Genomic DNA, 21,207 nt, shown 5'->3' with positions numbered 1-21,207 from the left:
ATTCTTCCTGCTTGTTGACAGCCCAGGTCTGCAACCTCTGATTCGGAGGGTTAGGGTGTGACACAGTCACTGTGCAAAGATGTTCCTCTGTCAAGATGGAGAAACCGTCTCAAATTGGTGGCGCACACCTTTAATCCCAGCACTCGGGAGGCAAAGGCAGGAGGATCTCTGTGAGTTCAAGACCAGCCTGGTCTACAAGAGATAGTTCCAGGACAGCCTCCAAAGCCACAGAGAAACCCTGTCTCAATGCCTCCCTCACCCCCCCAAAAAAGCTAAAAGAAAACAAACAAACAAACAAAAAAGTCCCAAAATATTTGTATTTTGGTAAACCTTCTTTTGAACTAATGCATTTTATTTGGGTTACTTGCAGGAGTGTGGTTAAAGGAGCAGAAATGTCTCAAAAATGTCAGCATCACCAAAAGCCCACACCAAGACACATGATAGCTCACAAAAGCTGGAAACCTGAAGAACAATGCCCTATCTGCAGTCAGCTCAACAGGTTGCAATACACCCGGCAAATAATACTAGCTTTCCCACTCAATTAAAGGAACTAGTTGGGCCCCTTCATTTAAACACTTTCGTTTTGGAGTGAGATACCTTTAATCTAATACAGGCTAAATACAGGTTTTTTTTGGGGGGGGCAGATTTGCTCCAGCAATGTGATAGGGAGAAGAAATGAGCTTGCTGGAAAACAATATTCACTTCCCAAAGGATTTTGAGATATTACCTGGTTTGAGCTCTATGCCTATCACCATGACTGTTCCTTCCCTTTGGTTTGTCAGAAAATTTGCCCCCATGCTTGGGACTCTTGATACTTACTCTTGACTTTTCTCTGTCTCTCTTTCTCATGATCAACCAAGTCCCATAATTCTGTTCTTACATAGCTCAGAATTCCCACAGTGCTTTGCCTGCTGATAGAAGCTATCCTCACTGCTTCCTATTCCTCCATCCTGGTACTTCTTTATTGCCTTGCTGATTTAGCCTGAAGTCCAAGCCTCTTCCAGGTAAGACCTTTCTGGGATATGTCCATCTTCTCTGACTGCCATGTGCTCTGCCTTTTCAGGTGCCATGCACTCTCTTTTTTTTTTTCCTGTCTCTCTTGTTCACAGTTTCCTTAGATCACTCTTACTTTGCCTTTATGCTCCTTCTTTTCCACTTGGCTAATGACTCTTTTCATCTCTGAAGTCTTAGATTGAGAGTCATTTACTCCTCAAATATCTCAGGCTGTGCTTGATATCACCCCCTTCTCACCTAAGCTAGGATCACAGGACTGCATTACCAGGCCTGCCTGTCATTTACTTCCTTATGAGTTACCTCATTTTTCAGACATGGTCACCTTCTCTTCAACAGCTCCTGCTTGCACGTATCATGCTTGGGTGTGATTCAGAATATAGAGATTTTACCTCTTTCCATTAGAATCTCTGCTGGGAGGAGAATCTGGTCCATTCTGTTTTTTAGTAGTGTTCTGATATCATGGCATAGTACCCAGTGTATAGCAGGCATTAGTAAATACTTGCTGAACAAATACATGAAAGAAAGAAAGAAAGCAGTAAAAGCTGAAAGCATTTTTTTTTTTTTTTTGTAAGAAAAGAAGTCCACGTTCTTCCTTTTTTGTTGCTATCTCTCAGCCCCAATTACATTAGTGTATTAGTCAGGATTCTCTAGAGTCACAGAACTTCAGGATTCTCTAGAGTCACAGAACTTATAGAATGAATATCTATCTGTCTATCTGTCTGTCTGTCTGTCTGTCTATGGGAAATTATTGGTCCAACATGACTAGTTATGAGAGGAAAGTCCAAGAATCTAGTAGCTACTCAGTCCACACAGCTGGGTGTCTCAGCTGGTCTGCTGGGATCCTGAAGAAGGAATGGATGTGCCGATGAGGCAAGGACAAGCAGGCTAAGAACAAACCTGTCCTTATATAGGCTTCCAGCAGACGGTGTGGCCCAGATTAAAGGTGTGTCTCCCCCCCACACCCACACCCACCCCTTCAGCCTCAAGGTCTGGCTTAAAGGCAAGTTTTCTTCTTGCCTCACGATCCAGATCACAAGTGTGCCCTCCATTTCTGTGTTATAGTTCATTCCAGATATAGTCACACTGACAACCAAGAATAGCCATCACAGTTAGTGACCGGGACTTCCCTACTGATAAAACCTGTTTTGTTCTCTTAGAATTGTGAAGGAAATGATGACTTCTCAATAACTTTATAGGACCTTGGTAAAGAGGTTCATGTGATGTTTTTCAAGTTTAAGTTCCTCTTCTCATTGGCATGAGAAGAAATAAGGACTGTGTTAGATGACTTCACATCTTTTTCTGCTAGCAAAAAGTTGGATGATTGGACTGGAGAGATGTCTTAGAGGTTAAGAGGACTAGCTGCTCTTCCAAAGATCCCAAGTTCAATTCTCAGCAACCACATAGCAGCTCACAACCATCTGTAATGGGGTCTCATGTCCTGTTCTGGCCTGCAGGCATACATGCAGCTAGAGCACTCATACATAAAATACATAAATAAAAAAATAAGTTGGATGTTCAAGAAATTTTGTCTAGTTTCTCTTCCCAACTCATTGTCTCTTCTGAGTTGTATGCAGCAACTGTAACTTGGGATGACCCCGTGCCAGTATGTCTTCAGTTGAAGTTCTCTACTAATCTCTATAAGAATAGGTCATTTGACCTCCCCTGCTTGCCCCCATAGTCAGCCTAGAAATCTCTGGTATTGAACAGGGAGGTTTGAGAGCTGTCTTTATGTTTTAAAGATTGCTCCATGCCATACTGACTTTAAAAATGAACAAGGCCAGTCTCATTGGTGCCTTGTATTTCTGCTACACTGCATAGCTGTTTAGAAAATGGGCCCTGGGGGTAAAGGCCAGCTTTTGAGTTTTCTAACTAATTAACTTGAAATAACATTAACATACTCAACTTGGTGGTTCCAGGCTTATTTTCAATTGGATTGGGTAGTAATACACATGCCTTTCAATTTTGAGTCATATTAAATAAGATAATTCATGCAGAATGATTAACATATACCTCAGACATGCCAATTGTCAAATAGTGTATGTAGGTGTCTGGTGTTAACAAAAGACTCACTTGTCTATAATTGTTTACATACACAAGAAATGAAGAATAGTAATGGTTTAACCTTATTTTTGGCCAAGTTTAAGGCACTGAGTACAAAGAGCCTTGGGTTCAAAGAACCCATCATTCTTACTTTACTGCTTATTGCTATACCATCTAGGGCATGGTCATAAGTTCTCTGGGCCTTAATTTCTTTACTTTTCTTCTTTTCTAATACGTATTCCTGTGAATTCCCTTTCTTGTCTTATAGCATTGGCTAGGCCTTTTAGCTAATGCAATAAATAGTGCCAAGTATCAGTGACAGAGGCCATTCTTGCCATGCTCCCATATCTAGAGCAAACTTCTAGCTTATGACCATAGCATGATGTTAGCCTTGGTTTTTTAGTACAGGCTCTTTACCAGACTGAGAGCATGACCTTCCATTCTCCATGTGCTAAGCACTCATATGTGTGGCTGCTGGATTTTGCCAAGTGCTTTTATTGTACCTATTGACATAACAGTGTTTTTTTCTTTTAATTCCATGGTGTAGTTATGTGGATGAATTGATTTAAAAATATTAAATCACACTTATGTTCTTGGAGTAAATTTTACTTATGGGCTATATAATTCTACTTGTATTAGATTTGGTTTGCTAATATCTTGTTGACAATCTTTACCCCTCATGTTCATGAAAGAACTTAAGTTTTTTTTTTTTAATTTAAATTAGAAACGAGCTTCTTTTATATGTCAATCCCAGTTCCCCCCACAATCCATCCTCTTTCTGCTCCCCAGGGAGGGTGAGGCCTTCCATGGGGGAATCTTCAAAGTCTGTCATATCATTTGGAGCAGGGCCTAGGCCCTCCCCTGTGTTTCTAGAGTATCCCTCTATGTGGAATGGGCTCCCAAAGTCCACTCATATACGAGGTATAAATACTGATCCACTACCGAGGCCCTATAGATTGCCCAGGCCTCTTAACTGACACCCACATTCAGGGGGTCTGGGTCGGTCCTATGCTGATTTCCCAGCTATCAGTCTGGGATCCATGAGATCCCCCTTGTTCAGGTCCGATGTTTCTGTGCGTTTCTCCAGCTTGGTCTTGACCCTTTGCTCATCACTCCTCCCTCTCTGCAACTGGATTCCAGGAGTTCAGCTCAGTGTTTAGCTGTGGATGTCTGCTTCTGCTTCCATCAGCTACTGGATGAAGGCTCTAGGATGGCATATAAGGTAGTCATCAATTTCATTATTGGAGTAGGGCCTCTCCACTATTGCTTAGATGGTTAGTTGGTGTCATCCTTGTAAAACTCTTGACATTTCCCTAGTGCCAGATTTCTCTTTAGACCTATAATGGCTCCCTCTATTTTGGTATCTTTTTTCTTGCTCTCCTCTATTCTTCCCCTGACTCAATCTTCCTGCTCCTTCCTGTCCTCCTTTCCCCTCCTCTTCTCCCCTTCTTTTTCTTCTAACTCCCTTTCCCCTCCCCACCATGCTCCCAATTTGCTCAGGAGATTTTGTCTGTTTCCCTTTCTCTAGGGAACCATGTATTTCTCTCTTAGGGTCCTCCTTGTTTCCTAGCTTCTCTGGTAGTGTGGATTGTAGGCTGATAATCCTTTGCTCTATGTCTAAAATCCATAGATGAGTGAGTACATACCATGTTTGTCTTTTTGTGACTGGGTTACCTCACTCATGATGGCTTCTTCTAGTTCCATCCATTTGCCTTTGAATTTCAAGATTCCATTGTCTTTTTTTTTTTCCTGCTGAGTAGTACTCCATTGTGTAAATGTACCACATTTTCTTTATCCATTCTTCAGCTGAGGGGCATCTAGGTTGCTTCCAGGTTCTGGCTATTAAGATAATGCTGCTATGAACATGGCTGAACAGATGTCCTTGTATGAATGTGCTTCTTTTGGGTATATACCTAAGAGTGTAATTGATGGATCTTGTGGTAGACTGATTCCCATTTTATTGAGGAACCACCATACTGATTTCCAAAGTGACTGTACGAGTTTGCACTCCCATCAGCAGTGGAGGAGTGTTCCCCTTAAGAACTTAAGTTTTAAGATGCAATGGTTTGTATAAAATCTAATAAATGTTCGTTTCATTTTATAAGTCTAGGAAATGAGTGGTTATTCCATTTAAAAATATGTCATTCTGGTAGATAATGAATATTAAGTTGAATGGAATCTGTTGATTTTTATCTCAGGAATTTGGCTGAGTTTTTTTTATGAGGTTGACTTACAACAAACTAGAAAAATGAGTTATTTATTTATTTTGAGGCAGAGTTTGTCTGTACAGCCCTGGTTTTCATGGAACTCCCTTGGTAGATAGGCTGGCCTTGAACTCAGAGATTCATCTGCCTCTGCCTCCTGAGTGCTGGGATTAAAGGCATGCATCACCACTGCCCAGCAATAATTTTTAAAAGAGAAAAGACAGAAAACTTTGTAAAATTCAAAGTGAAAGGCAGACTTTGATTAGTCTGGTAGGCTGCTGTAGCCAAGAAGCACAAGCTAGGTGATACAAGCAATAAAAATATCGACTTCTGGTCTTGCAGGCTGGAAGACATGGTCTGGATTGGTTCCTTCTGGAAACTGAGAGAAACTGTGCCATGCATGTCCTTTTCCCAGGTCCTTATGGTTTGCTGACAACCTTTTGTATCTCCACAGTCTGTCTTTATCTTCACATCACAGTGTGCAAGTGTGTTTCTGAGTCTAAACTATTTGATTTTATGGGTCCAAAAATCATACTGGATGGTAGCCCACACTCCTATCATCATGTCTTCATTTTAACTGATTTTTCTCACCTGCAAGTCTGTTCCTATGTAAGGTAAAATTCTGAGGTTCTGGAGTTTAGAACTTCAGCATAAGAATTTTTGGATGACATGATCTCATCCACTGTAGGCTTATCAAGTCCCTCCTCCCTTTCTCCCTCCATCCCTCCTTCCCTTCCTCCATCCCTTCCTTTATTTTCTTGGTGGCCAAAGATTCTTACTCCACTGTATGGCTTTACTGAAGCAAAAATCATTTTTATTGTTGTTTTTGGGACATATAACTCACACTGGTCTTGAATTTCTGCCTCCACCTCTGAAGTATTGGGATCACAGGTGTCCACTACTGTGCCTGGCTAAATCTGTCTGTCTGTCTGTCTGTCTGTCTGTCTGTCTGTCTGTCTGTCTCTGTCTCTGTCTCTGTCTCTGTCTCTCTCTCTCTCTCTCTCTCTCTCTCTCTCTCTCTGTGTGTGTATGTGTGTGATTTTGAAGTTTCTCTTTTGAGCAAGTGCCTACCTATCCTAACTTTCTTTTTTCATTTGTTCCTCCCTTTGAGCAAAGGTCATTGTGCCATATAGGTTGATGATTAACACTGTTATGAGAAATTTTCTTGGAACTGAGAACTTTAAAGTTTTACACAAATGATCGTTAGGTGATTTCTTTGTGGCCAGCCTTTTAGTTTGCATATTGCTCATAGCTGACACACACCCAACACATATTAATATCCACCTTTGTGTCATTCCTCCCGTGCCCACCATGCCTTTTATTCTCTGGTCAGTCTTTCTTCCTCCTCAAGATCAATTTGTCTCCTTCGCTGAGCATTTTCATGTTATAAACAGACAGCTCTGCCACCAGATGGTGTGCAAGGACCGGGAAAGCTTTGAGTACGCCAGCCAGTGTGGTTGCCTTTCTGCATTTTATTTCACAACAAAGGAGAAAAATGAGATTCTGAGATTCAATATATTCATGTACATTTTTTTCTCTTCATGGAAACAGAACCTGGGCTTGGAATATCGAGAGGGAATAATCTATAAAGTTTGTTGAATTAATTGGAGAACCTGGTCCCAGAATTGATTTGATAATAATATTGAGATGTGGAAGCGGAATCCTAGACCTAGGATGTGGAGCACTTCAAATGAGTAACTTTAAAATCTTTTGATCCCAGTGAAGCTGTTATTAGGGCAGCGAGAACCTTCAGCCATCATTTAAAAATGTGTATATGTGTGCGCATGTTAGTGTGGGTGCCCACGTGCTATGCATGTGTCTGGAGATCAGTGGACAACCTCTGATGTCAGTTCTCACTTTCCACCTTGTTTGACACAGGTCTCTTGTTTGCCACCATGTAGGTCAGGCTAGTTGGTTGGTAAACTTCTGGGGGATTCCCCTGTCTCTGTCTCCAGTCTCATGTGAGGGGCACTTCTGCATCCAACATTGCATGGGCTATAGGGATTTGAACTCAGGTCCTCATGGTGTCACAGCAAATGCTTTTACCCTCTGAGCTATCTTGCCAGCCCTCAGCCATCGTTTTATTCAGCATGTTAAAGTGAGATCCATAGGAAAAAGTGGCTCATGTTCTCATGCAGTGGGTTTTATTTAGCATGACCAGTAACTTTTTGTTTTGATTATAACTAGTCACCAACATTAAAACAACTCTGTCATCATCTAGATGTCAGGTTTCTTGAAGACTTGGCAATAGTACTTGGCACACTTTTCTTGGTAACACACAGCTGCAGCTCCTGGAGCTGCTGCCTCTGTTCTATGGGTCTTGTGATTTAGAGCTGACCCTTTGTGTTTTTCTCTCCCTGTTTTATGACACTGAACCTTTGCTCACATTTGATATGGCTTCTGCCCAGCCCATGGAAGGCATTTGAGCACCTGACTTGCTCTCCTACTTCAAGGTGATGAATAGAGGTTGGTATTGGGGGCTGGCACTCTCCTGAGTGCCTCACCTGCCTCCCAGTTCCTTCTAACCCACTCCACTGTTGGTGGGAGAGTAAATGATTCACCATAAATAAGGGGGGTGCAGATCCAGGAAAGAATCAGCAGGGAGAGTGTAAGCTATAATCCAGAAACAGCTGCTCTTAATTTTAGAGAAAAAGACAGAACCAGAGAAACACACCTAAAGAGAAGCAAGCCAAAGGGAACAGTAAACACCTTGTAGGGAGATAATGGATTAATACACAGTCAGAAGGCCTTTGGTCAATAGGCTAAAGATACCAGCAGGCTTGTACTGTTTCTGGATAAGCTTACTCCCTAAGCATTGGAAAAGTGACTTATAAGAGGGTGACTGGGGAGACATGGCAGCAGGTCAGCTAGATAGTCTGTGGTTTGTTCTGGCCCAAGGATTCAGCATCATAGCTTTCTGGAAACCCAGGTAATGGGTGCTGGGGTTTCTGTCTCTCCCTTTCTCAGTGTAAACAACAGAAGTTTGTTTTTCACAATTCTGCAGGCTGGAGGGTCAAGATCCCTGCGAGGCAGGGCGGGCATCTACTTGCCTTGCGGATGATGCCTCATTTTGGCTTGCCCTCACATGGCCTTTCCTCTGTACATGTGGGTTGGAGTGAAGAAGTCAAGCCAAGGATCCCTCAGATGTCTCTGCCTCTTCTTATCACATCACAGCTCTCTGTTGGTGTCACTGAAGTCACACTGGGGCTACCGCTTCAGTATATGTATTTTGTGGGGACATAGTCAATCAGAACATGAAAACCTATCAGTGAAAAATAGTGGGGTAGCGATATAAACATCCCACGGAGGGAAGAAGGGAAGATTCTTGCTTACCTCAGGGAATGTAAATGGGTGAGTTATCAGATATGGCAAGCATGCATTGAACTTGCTTTGTGTGTGACTCTGCAGTAAGCGGCTGACATGTATGGTTTGTTTCAACCTCTCAATGTCACTGATTGTATAGTTCAGGAGAACAGTCACTAATGTATAGTACAAGAGACCAAGGGCCAGAAAAGTCAGGCAAGTTCCCACATTTTAAACTCAAATATGACAGAGCCAAGTTACTAAAGACAAAAGTCTTCTCATTGAGTAACCCACCTGCATTCTTTGTCTGCTGCCCCACCCTGGCCATGGAAGTGGCTATGCCTGTTGATGAATGCCTAGCGTGGCCTGACCCCAACTTAAACTGGCCTTCTGATAAGTGCCTGAGCTGCCTCGTGTTTAACCTGTTCATAAATACATAGCATATTTGGACCAAACCAGGATTTGCACTTGAGTCACACAAGTTTGCTTGGATAGCATGTAACAAATCTACAAGAACTAAAATACGGAATTGTGGGATATGGCAAGTGTATTTCAAAAGGCAAATGAGTAAGAAGCCTGGAAGATTGTCAGTGAATTTCCACTTTAATGGTGTATATGAATGGTGCCTGGGAAACTAGTCTGATGAATCTGATATGCACCCAAGCATGTTTGTAAAATCTCAAATAAGGATAGCTCATGTGAAGCTTGTCAAAGGACTCCTAGGAGAGGGCAAGTTGGCTGGAGCCATTTGAGAAACTGACTGGACCATGCTGGCAAAGACATATGCAAAGGTGACTATTTACAGTGATAGATATTCTGGTCATCTTTTTAAACAAAATTATTTAACTTTATTTTACGTGCATTGATGTGAGGTATCAGATCCCTTGGAACTGGAGTTACAGGCAATTGTGAGCTGCCATGTGGGTGCTGGGAATTGAACCCAGGTCCTCTGGAAGAACAGCCAGTGCTCTTAACTGCTGAGCCATCTCTCCAGCTCTATGCTGTAGATGTTTTGTTTTTTGCTCTTTTGGCTTTTTGTTTTATTTTTTTGGGGGGGGCAGCCACACCCAGCTCTCAAGCAAATCACACACAGAGATTTATCCTTAGTTTTGAATGCCCGTCCTTATCTTGGCTTGTTTCTAATTTCTTATCTTAAATTAACCCGAAACGTTTCTAAATAATATGCTATGCTGCTCACTTACCATTCATCAGTTCTGCACTTTCTCCTGGCTTCCTGTTGTGTTAGAAGTCCCTCTGAACACTTCTTCCTCTTCTGGTCACCCCGCCCTGCTCCAACACACGCACCTATGCAGAAGCGTGTGGATGTGTGTAGGCCTGTGCACAAGCTTTGTCTCTCTCCCCTACCTTTTCTTTCCTCCTCTCTTTTCCCCATCCCACCTCTCTCTTATCCTCCAAACACTTTTAAAGCCATGGTTATGATTTCTTTCTTACGTTATGTTTCCCTTTCCTCTAGGGTGTGTCATTTTCCCCGGCCTGCTTAGTTTGGAATCTCTCAGGAGTTTTTCTCCATCGTGTCACCAAGCAGGTCTTTTAGATGTCAATCAATCATTTTTCCAACTCTACCGATAAGTAAAGCGACTTAGAACTCTACCCCCCTCCACAGGCATACGATGGACACCCCTCCTCCCAACCACGTCCACACACAATGGCCAGGTGTGTCACATCATGCTGGCCTTTCCTCTCAATGCCTTTTGACTCTGGTTCTGGGTTTTAGAGAACACAGCTCTCTGCCTTTGCCCCTCCATTTCCCAAGGGCCATCCTCCAGGGGATTGTAAGACATATTACAGGCAGTTTCCTTTGAAACTTTCTGATGCGCATATGTTACGTGTGGAGCACTTTCCCTCTCCCTCTTGCCCACCCTCCTCCTCTTCTCCTCCCCCTTCCCTTTGGCTTCCTTTGTTCTCCTAAACAGCTTTGTTTCTTTTCTTTTTCACTTATGCTTTGTACCCTGAGACTATCTATTCACAAGTGTCAAATGAGACTTTAGCTCTTTCCCTCAATTGACCGTGTGTGTGTGTGTGTGTGTGTGTGTGTGTGTGTGTGTGTGTGTCTCACACGCATGTGTTGGGAGGGGTTGTGTTGGGGAGGATGCAGACCCCCGGTCTTCCAGCCTCTAGAGTCTGAGGCTGACTCCTATTTCTGATGCATTTCATGGAAACCTCTTGTATTTCTGGAATTGTTAGGCTGCTTGGGTACCCTGGAGTTTTGCACTGTTGTGCTTTTAAAATATTTTCCACAGCACACTTGGTTTATCTTTGCTAATCTGAAATCGCATCTGATTAGTTCTGGGGAAAGCCTCAAACGCTTTCATGGTGTTCTTATCTCTTCTGTTAAAACATAGAACTCTGTTCTTGTTCTCTTAGTACAGGAGTTCTATCTTCTAACTCTGAGCATGATGTGTGTATAATCATTTATTCTCTGTACCATTACTATTTCCAGTGCCCAACATCTTCCTTCTTGTCTATTTGATCATTACGTCTCTTTTATAAAGGGTTATTTATTTTTATTTCATGTGGATGAGTGTTTGCCTGCATGTGTACCCCGTGTGTGTCTGTTGCAATCAGAGGCCAGAAGACAGTGTTGTCTTTCCTGGAACTGGAGTTACAGATGGATGTGAGCTGCCGTGTGGGTGCTGGGAATGGAACCCGGGTCCTCTGGAAGAGCAGTCAGTGCTCTTCACTACTGAGCCATCTCTCCAGTCACCTACTGTCTCTTTCTTGTTAGAGGCTTCTAAACTGTCTAATTCCATGAAGTGGAATTCTGAGAGGCAGTTCAGAGGGTAGAGGTGGAATCAATAATACAACTGAGTGAAGAGATGGGCTCTTTCATAATGCAAAGATATGGTTGGAGACTGGAAATACTCTCCTCTTACATGACGATCCATGGATTTGCTGGTTCTGACTTCCTTTTAAGTTCTAGGAAAGTTGTAGACATCTCTAAATATCTAAGAGCCTCAAGGGTTTGTGCAAGCCTCCAGAATGGTACTATGACCCTCTAGTATGCTACATAACAATTAACAATGGACACTGGTGCTCTAAGACGATAATAAAGCTAGACTATTGCTGCTGCCTCATGATATCGTAGCTATGACTAAATCATGGTACAATGTATTACAAATTTATGGTAAAGCTGTGCTAAGAGCTACTCCAAAGGCATGGTCTTCACTAAATTTCTGTATCTTTAATACAGTGGGAATGTATTGTGGTGTGTGTGTGTGTGTGTGTGTGTGTGTGTGTGTGTGTGTATATCTACATGTGTACATGCATGTGTGTTCTCATTTAGCTGTAGTCCCTGGGAATTCTGCTGCTGGTAAATACCAACCTTCCTACAGGAAGACTTTTCAGCCACTCTCCCAGTATTCAAAACCTTGCCTTGTATCTGGCCTTCCCCATTTTGCTAAATATGCCCCCCAGGTCACATTTATATCTCCTTTCCACATTGAAAGATTGGTTGAAACCTCTGGGCCCCTATTATTTCCCCATCTGTCTCCTCTTTGGGGCTTAATACACTTTTGAAACTTCCGATACTGTCATTTTAATGGCATATTGGGGGGATGAAGCAATAAAAGTCAGTGCTTAATTCAGTGTTTACCCTGAAGTTTCCTTGCATTTCTTATCACCATTATAAGCTCCCAAGGTACAGGCTACAATGTCCATCTGTGTGTTCAGTATCACACATCATAGGCACTGGTAAACACTAGCCAAATGAGTTAATGATCTGTGTTGACAGGCCTTTCAGAAATACAATTACTTTAGTTATTGATGTGATTATTTCCCTGAAGACTGTCTCTGGTTCATCTTGGAATGAGAGAAGAGTGCTGACTGCCAGGTGGAGGGTTTTTGAACTGACACCAGCCACTAAAGGATGGGTTTTTCTCTGGCTTGCTTGTTTATTTAACTTTTCAGTATTGAGAAAAAAGAGTGGAGCATCTTTTCTCATTTAAAGGAAGGCCCTCTATTTTTCACAAGGGGCCTTGGCTCTTTGTCCTTATTGGCCTTCTCAAAGTGTAGTGATTCAACTTGCCCAGCCTGACCCAAACAATTGCTTCCAATACTTTGAGAAAAAAATTCTGTACGTAACCTTCCTTGTATTCTACAGTCTCCAAGAGTTAAATATTAACAGTAAATGAAAAATTGCTTTTCTGTTAACACTTCCTTAGTGATCAGCCTTATGTTTAAACATTTGCTTTGCTTTTGTACTGCATGAATGACCACACTGATGGATTTGGTCTTCTTGTCTACCTTCTCCTTCTGGTTCACTACCACTTTGTCATTCTTTGGCTCCTTTTTAAAGCCATAGTAATAGCAAGAAGTTCATTTATGTCACCACCCAGCATAAGTATATGCAACTGGGACAAAGCTACACAGTTCTGTTGGACTGTTTCAGTAAAATATGATGATGGGAAGCTGTCCATTCAGTGTGTTTTACAACCTACTGCACTGTTGCCTGCTGTTGCAAAACCACCGCTTTTGTGAATGCCATACACATTTCCTCATTCCTTCTTCCGGTTCATTTTGTTGCTGTAATTACATAATATTGCCTTGAAATGGAAAGGAATGATTATTAGGCAATAATGATGGATTTTGTAGCACCCCCCCCCCATTAGCTGGTGTCTTCATCCTTATGCATGCCCAGCTTACTTCTTAGCCATGTGGTTAAGAGACAGTCCGGTCAGATGATTTTCTGTTTTAAAACATATTCTACTTTACAGCTTTCTCAGGTTCATAGCACAGGTGAGCATACTGTTCAAAAGCATCCCTTCCTCATTATCAACATTCTATGTCAAATGGCACATGTGCTACAATCAATGAACCTGTAATGATTCTCTATTGCCACCGAAATCCATAGTTTATATTAAGGTACACTTTGGTGTGGGACATTTTATCAGTTTGCACAAATATATAATGACATGTTTCTGCCATAATAATACCTCGCCAAGCATTTTCACTAGCCCAACAATCATGTCTGCTTTTCCTGTCCTCCATGCACTGGCAGCCACTCAGTATTGCTACAGGCTGCCCTGAACAGGGTGCCATGCTGTGCAGCGGAGAGAGCCTCAGCATTCACTCAGTGTTAGGCTATGGAGAGAATGCTGACTGGTTTTTATTGAACCTGCTAAGATACTTTATTACATATTTTATAATTATAGCATCATACATGTGAATTTTAGAAAACTCAGTGAAGTACAAAGAAGAAAAAAAACAACACTTTCTGTGAGATAAAATTCCACCATGTAATTTCCTTGCAAGTATAATCCATTTTGGGTATAATCTTCATGGCTTTGTAGTTTATCATCAGAATTATTATTTTATTGAAACTGGTTAATAAGTATCAACCAAAACCTTATCTATTTTTAGATAGTAAGTCATTTTCCAGTTTTGAGTGTGTTAGTACACTGGATATCTAATTCTGAACATTTATCTCCATTTTTACTTGTTTTTTGCTTATTTGGAGACAGATTCTCATTTTTTAGCCCAGGCTAATCTGAAGCTCTTAATCTTCCTGCATCTGCTTCTTTAGAGCTAGGATTAAAGACATACATCATACCCTATTTTATTTACTTCCATTTTCAGACATATTTTAAAGGTAGATCTTTTAAAGTAGATTCACTGGGTTCTTGACTCTGTTGAAGATCAGGGGTTTTTACAGATGGCCACTGTGCTTTTAAGGACAGAGAAACTTTATTTACCCAGCGTCTGCATGTCCAGAGTTCCAGAAGATGTGGCATAGATGGGAAATGTAAAAAACAATGAAGTACACTTCCTAGGATGAAGGAAACACACTGTTAGGGGTAAGTGAGAGGATGTGGGAGGAGACGAGGAAATCCTCAGATTGGCCTTTATCTTCTCTCCAGGTTTAAGGAGTGAGGATAGATACAGGGACTGTGAGTGACACGGAGATGAGTTAGAATAACTGATATAGAAAATGTTTGGGAGTTCTTTACATTAAGAAGTATCTGGAAAATTTCCAAGCTCCACTGTGGATTCATGAATTGGCTTATCAGACAGTCATTGTAGTACCAGTCTGGGAAGTCCTTTGTGATTTTTTTCTCAGGGGTGCTGGCACCTCCAATAGAAGAAAGATAGGGATGGATGAGCTGATCTAGGCTGAGTTGCTATAAAGTTAGCAGAGGAACATGTTCTGAGCATTTATATTTGTGGCTCACGTCCTGAGAATGTGATGCTCAGGGTGCAAAGGTACTGGGGACAGGGGAAGATCACTGGTTGTCTCTTATCTTGTAAGGTGGTCGTGGGTCCATTTCATGAATTGAGGTTAAGAGCTGGTAACTTTGGAAACACTAGGAACCAGTGCTGCTATTAGAAGCCTTTTCTGTATATAATGAACAAGAAGTAAAATGCCAACAGTGGTTCAAAGTAATTGAGCAGATGAATTGCTACTAATCTGCTTCATGTTTCCCTCAAAGGCCTGGTGGTACACAAAGGCCTGGTGGTGCCTCCTCCCTTGATGGAGATCTATAACAAGAAAACACTCAAACTATCCAAGCTCTGGGTTTTCCCAATGAGTCTTACCCTAGTGGATGCTAAGGACAAGGAATGCTTGATTTATCTGACAATACACCTTTGCATTCAAGAGACCATCTGTGCCCAAACTTGACCCCTTAAAATGGGGCCAATAAAGTGGCCCCTCCTGAGAAGAGGATGACAGTTCTGGGTGGACCCAGGGAACAACCCAGATAAATATTTGGGTCAAATGTATAATAAGATCATAACCATGTTTGATACACTTTATTGGATTTTGTATAGGGCGAGTGTTACTATTTCTTCTTTTTCTTTCCTCTCAGTGACATCATCTGTGGTGCTGGTGGTAGAGTGTTAGGCATTGCTTTCTTGGAGTCACATGAAGTTTGTTTTGGGCATCAAGTCCAAGTTGACTCTATAAATACTGAAAAAAGAAACCCTTTCATGTCCTTTTTTAATTTTTTCTGTGCTCAAGATAATGCTAATACAAGACTGTATTTGATTAACCTCTTGAAATGAATTAGTCAAATGTGCCCTGAATGACTGCACCAATAAATTAGATAAAAATTAATTGTAGGAGGCAATAAGCTTGTGAAATCACGGCAGTTCATGCTGATGGCTTGCCTGACCTCTGAGGTTAAATTTGAGGAGGTAACTGGTTCCCCAGCAAAAATCACAGAACTTGCCACGACTGAGTCTTCTAACCTTGACTTATGCATAGCAGCTATTGAATGTACTTGAACGGGTTCCATTGTTTCATTTGAACAGACAGACAGATAAAGACAGAAAGACAGAGACAGCAAGACAGAGAGAATGAAGCACACATACATACATATTAATAACAAATAAAATAATTATAAAAAGAAGCCCTCAAATTCTGTAAGTTAGAGGACATTCCAAGAGAAGATCCTGTTGTCCCTTCATCTCAGATATAGTCACCTACCAAGCTGTTAGGGTCTGTGCCATGGCATTAAGAGAGAAACCTCTGACAAAAAGAACAGATGATTTGTTTTTTGTTTTTGACTTTTTTAGACGAGTTATTCTTGATTTGCAGCATATATAGTTTCACTCACAAAACAATTAACTGAAACAATGCATCTTATTTATAATTTATTTGTAGATTTACTGATTTTGTGTCATATGCAGAGGTTTTGCCTGCACATGTGTATGTACACTGCCTGACTGAGTGTCTGAAGCCCTCAGAGTTCAGAAGTGGGCATTGGCTCCCCGGAAGCAGAGCTATGGATGGTTGTGTGCAACCACAGGGTTCTTGGAGACCAAACCAGGGTCCTCTGCAAGAGTGACAAGTGTTCTTAGTCACCCACCCCTCTCTCTAGCTCCACATTTTCTGTTAGTTTTCAATCAATAAAAACCCAACAAATAAATCATAGATATAAATAAAGACAAGACTAAGTTTTCTAAGATGATGGGATGAGAAATGTGGCCTTTTGTACAATAAAGAGTGGCCACCTCACTGTCTTTGTAAATAAGGTCTACCCTACCTCTAAGGTACTGGGCTTAGACTGTCAAACCCTGTTTAAAGTTCTTAAAGTTCACTAGAATACGAAATTCTTTATTTTCTTTCATTCTTTTAACATTATAAATTTTAAATTAAGATATAATTACACCACCTCCTCCTTCCACTGCCCTCTCTCCATTCCTGTGTTTTCACAGTTGTGATAAGGAGCACAGCATGGAAGGCTGTAACTAAAGTAAATCCTTCCAGCAGTGGTCAAAACATTCTTCTTGTTTGTTTTGCTTGTCAGGAGGAATTTGCTTCAAAGAGCACTACTACTTCTTTTGATATGTTTTGTGTCTTAATGAATTTGCAACCCTTCAAAGGAATGAAATCCTTTTAAACACGTTCTCCTGCAACTGAAGTAAGGTGTGTGTGTGTGTGTGTGTGTGTGTGTGTGTGTGTGTGTGTGTGTGTGATGTTCCACATTTGGCTCCTCTGCTGGGTAGATGTAATTTAACAGATGGGATCCTTCTCAAGCTGGTAAATATCTCCTCAGTGTACATTCTTGGCTCCACCCACCCCCGAACATCCTGACAGTGAGTGACTTGGCTGACCAAACCCTGGCCTTCTCTGTGCGTTTTTATCCTAGATACATTTCATCTTGCTCTTCAGTCGACAAGGGAAACTTCGGCTGCAGAAATGGTACACCACACTCCCTGACAAAGAGAGGAAGAAGATCACCCGGGAGATCATCCAGTCTGTGCTGTCTCGTGGGCACAGGACAAGCAGCTTCATTGACTGGAAGGAGTTGAAACTTGTTTATAAAAGGTGTGAGTAACTTCACGAGAACCAACCTTCTATTTGTGGCTTTGACTCGTTTTTCCTTCTGAATATTTTAGATTTTGATACCAATCTCAATGCTTTCTGACATCTTTGATGAGGAGAGTCTAAATATTTGCAACAATGAGAGAGCTTGTAAAGATTCCTCCATGGATTGAAACAGCTTCCATGTGTTAGGATGGATTCTAAATACTTAAGCTATCTGCTGAATTTGCACCCACATGCTCAGTGACATTTTGTGAACACCGGTTACATTCCAGCATCATTTCAATGCCCGTAGATACAGCAGCAAGTGAATGAGACAGATTATGTTGGTGTTTTCAAGAAGCATATTTATTTATTAAGCAATCAACATATATTCAGTAATGAATGCTATGGGAAAACACAATTGAATGTGATGGAGGAATGAGAACCATTTCCAAATGGATTGCTCACATTACAGTTGTCCATATTTGTAGATGAGTGAACTGAGGACACACCATTTAAGCAATTACTTCCCAGCCACAGTAGTTGAATGGTAATCAGTAGAGCCAGGACCCAAGTCCAGAACTTTCTTCCTTTAAAGCCTATATTATCTTTTGATGCACCTGTTTGAAGTGGCAAGACCATACTATTGAGGAATCCTAATTTATGAATGAGAGATCTGAGGCTTGAGAGGTAAAGGAAGGTTTTCAATGAAGTCTCAGTTAATGGATGCCAAAGTTAGTACCTGAACATAACCAGCCTGGCCCAAAGTCCTCTACCAAACTACAGTTTCCAAAAGGAAGAATTCACACTGGACATCCACTGGAAGAGATTGTTTATAAAACCGGAAGGGAGAAGAAAGGTGGCATGTGGGGTCTGGTAGTTATACTAGGAAGTGCTTTGGCAAAGCAGCCTCCGTGGCTTTGAATGGTGATCCATTCTATGCCACCCTATGACAATTTACAAACCGGAGAGGGGCTACAACAAACACCCTGACTGCCATAGGCCAAAGGTGCCGTCCCTGTGAGTGTAGCTCTTCAAGGAATAAAGTTCTGTCGAGAGCCTTTCATGTGATTAAACGAAGTTATTAACTACTGCAGCACTTTATATATTTCTGGTTTATATTTGAGAAGTGTACTGTTTGCCATGAGCAGTGATTTTTATTCTTGTAGGGGGAGACTCTCTCGATAGCAGGAGGCTGCACACCCATTGGGAAAACCCACTTAGGCTTGTTGATTGTCTCATTCAATTTTGCTTTTCCTTATTTTTTTCTTTCCAAGGTATGCTAGTTTATATTTTTGCTGTGCAATAGAAAATCAAGACAATGAGCTCTTGACACTAGAGATTGTACATCGTTATGTGGAGTTACTGGACAAATACTTTGGAAATGTAAGTGTCCTTCCGGCCCTTTAGAGTCTATCTATCTTGGTTCTTGTTTCTGCTCATCTCTTGTGTTCCCTTTCTCTTTCTCAATTGCATTGTACCAAGGATGGTGCTGGCCCACCTTGGTTCAGAATCACAGAGTTCCTCCCTACCTGTATTTCTTAGTAAATGAATCACTGAAAATATGTGGATGGATCTTTACCTTCAGATTGCCTTGTTTCAGGGAGCCTGAATTTAATTGTGAGCGATCTCCGCCCCTTATTCCTCATTGGCTTTACCATTTCTTCTCTGTTTTGACATTTTGTTCCTTCTTTGGCATTGTTTAAAGTTACAATATTTTTTTAGTACACAAGGGAAAACAACAATAACCAACCCAGACAAACAAAAGTCCCCAATCCTTTCACTTCACTTGGATATTCTACAGTCTCTTTGCATTTATTTAAATAACAGATGCAGAGATCCCTCACAGCTGCTCCCATCTTCAGAGCCCATTCATTCACTCTGTGCCAGCTCACAGCAGGGCCCCATCTTACCACTCCAAGGAGGTTGTACCGTTACCATTGAGCCCTCCAAACTGCTCTGCTCTGTTGACATTCCCCAAGCCTTCCCTGCTTGCCCTCTCTGCAGCACTGGAGCCTTATTCATCCTTTAATGCCCCCCCTTTTTGCCTTGACGTTGCTCTCTGCTGGGTCTTGGCCTGTGTATCTGGGGACCCCTCCTTGGTTTTCTTTTTCCCCTGAGCTCTCCCTCCTCTTCTTCCAAATGCTGTGCCTCTCTCGCACCACCTGTCTAGTGTGTCTGGATTCTGTCTCCCAGACTCTACTGCCAGGTGATTTCCTTTTTGCTTACCTGGTGATGGTCTTTTGGTGGTCTTCTCAGGATCAAGTACTATGCCTGTCTTTGTCAAGCCTGCTCTTTCTGGTGGTTGAAGTTTGCTATGTCGCAGAGCTTTTCACTGCAAAAAGACAGGGTTCTTTTGCCTTTCTTTGTCTGTTACTAGAACCTACCCAACTCTTCCATTTCAACTTAAAACTCATCTTCTTCATTTCCCTCTCACTAATGTAGTGCATTTACTTAGGATTTTACTCTCAGCTTCTTACTTGGCCATTTCTATCTCTAAACTCTTTTTTGCTTTTCTGCTTGGCCTGCTGTCGATCATCTTTTTTTTTTTTTTTTTAAATAAAGCACAGACCTGGGGTGGGGGGCATTAGTTCCCATCACTTTTTCCATCCCTCATGAAAAACTCCACACCTCCTAGGCTATAATCTATGCTTTCAAACAGTGACAACAGGCCACTTCCCCACCCTTGCTGTGTTCTTGTCTCTGTGCACCTGTCGTCGTCAGCATTCCAGGTTATGCAATATCTCTGAGCATCCCAACTGGTGCAAAAGTTACCCGAGTGCAAACCTGGCCCTTCCCTGAGGTCAAGACCTTTGACCTCCCCCACCGCTATAAATACGTCTGGGTCAGATTTCAGCAAATGTTCTAGAGACACCAGTAAAATGCATGGTTGTGGGAAAGAAAACTACCAGATATGGAAACAGTTCCTCCAGCAATTCTCTCTGCTCATTCCCTTGGTCAGTAGACGTTTATCAAGCAATGTTGGGAGAATCTGCCTGCAGAAGAATTTTTAGCATTCTTTCTCTGAAAGTGATCAGGTGACATTTTCATCATTGGTTGGGTTGGGTCGGGTCTTACCTGCTCCCACCTTTTCTTTTTTCCTTTTTTTTTTTTTTTTTTTTTTTTGTAACAGGCTTCACCATAACCAATATTGGATGGGTCTCTAAATGAACTTTCTCCCCTATTTTCCCTTGTAAGCTTGGGAGATTGCAGTTATTGTCAATATTTAGCAACAATAAGAAAGTGACACCATGTTCTCTTCCTCTTGCCACCGCACCAAGTTTATTTTTATTTTTTCTAAGTCTTACGTATAAAGTAGCATGCTTTGAAACACAGGAATATTTAACTTCGTGCTTTCTTTTATTCTAATGAATTCTGACATTTTTGGTGCTTTCCTTTGAAATGAGCTACACATGTGGCCTTTTTGCAAGGGCCCGGAGGAGTTTCTTGGAGTCTGAGCTTTGCTATAACCTACCTTCTCTTCCTCATTTCTGAACTGTGGTTTGACCTGTTCTGTTTATGTGGATTAAACCAACTTCGATCATGTGACTTGAGGCTTAATTTTTATCTCTCTGTACCTAGTTGAAACTCAACCAGGTATTTCAGAGCACATCACTTCTTTTGAGAATTTGGATGACCTCCACCAGGATCTAGGCTCAGGGAAAGTGTAAAGAGGATCAGAGTAACTTCCTGCCTCTCAAGCATTTGTTCTCCATCCAATTCTGGTACACTTCTACAAGCTCCATCTCTGTGTCATGAATCAAAATTTTAATTCACTAAAATGTTCAATGAATCTCTCATTAAACTAAGAGCACTTCAGGGCTCCAGGCCCAGTAGGTGTTCATTCTTACTAATTAACAGTGATGACCAAAGGCTTCT

The 21,207-nt window shown here is 41.6% G+C and overlaps 1 protein-coding gene across 2 annotated transcripts in view; it reads left to right on the top strand.

The window, feature by feature from the left end:
• The window catches only part of Ap1s3 (adaptor related protein complex 1 subunit sigma 3), a 61,994-nt gene that overhangs the window by 27,454 nt on the left and 13,333 nt on the right, over positions 1-21,207 (top strand). For both annotated transcript variants that reach the window (XR_003481557.2, XM_027397347.2), the window contains exons 2-3: positions 17,171-17,349; positions 18,606-18,714. Coding sequence is in view for 1 of the 2 variants with exons in the window: in XM_027397347.2 (XP_027253148.1) it covers positions 17,171-17,349; positions 18,606-18,714 (288 nt within the window). In the remaining variant the exon portion in view is untranslated. The remainder of the gene's footprint in view (positions 1-17,170; positions 17,350-18,605; positions 18,715-21,207) is intronic.

The sequence above is a fragment of the Cricetulus griseus genome, chromosome 2 (genome assembly GCF_003668045.3).
Source record: "Cricetulus griseus strain 17A/GY chromosome 2, alternate assembly CriGri-PICRH-1.0, whole genome shotgun sequence".
Taxonomy (NCBI): Eukaryota; Metazoa; Chordata; class Mammalia; order Rodentia; family Cricetidae; genus Cricetulus; species Cricetulus griseus.
This window is presented reverse-complemented; position numbering and strand designations above follow the sequence as displayed.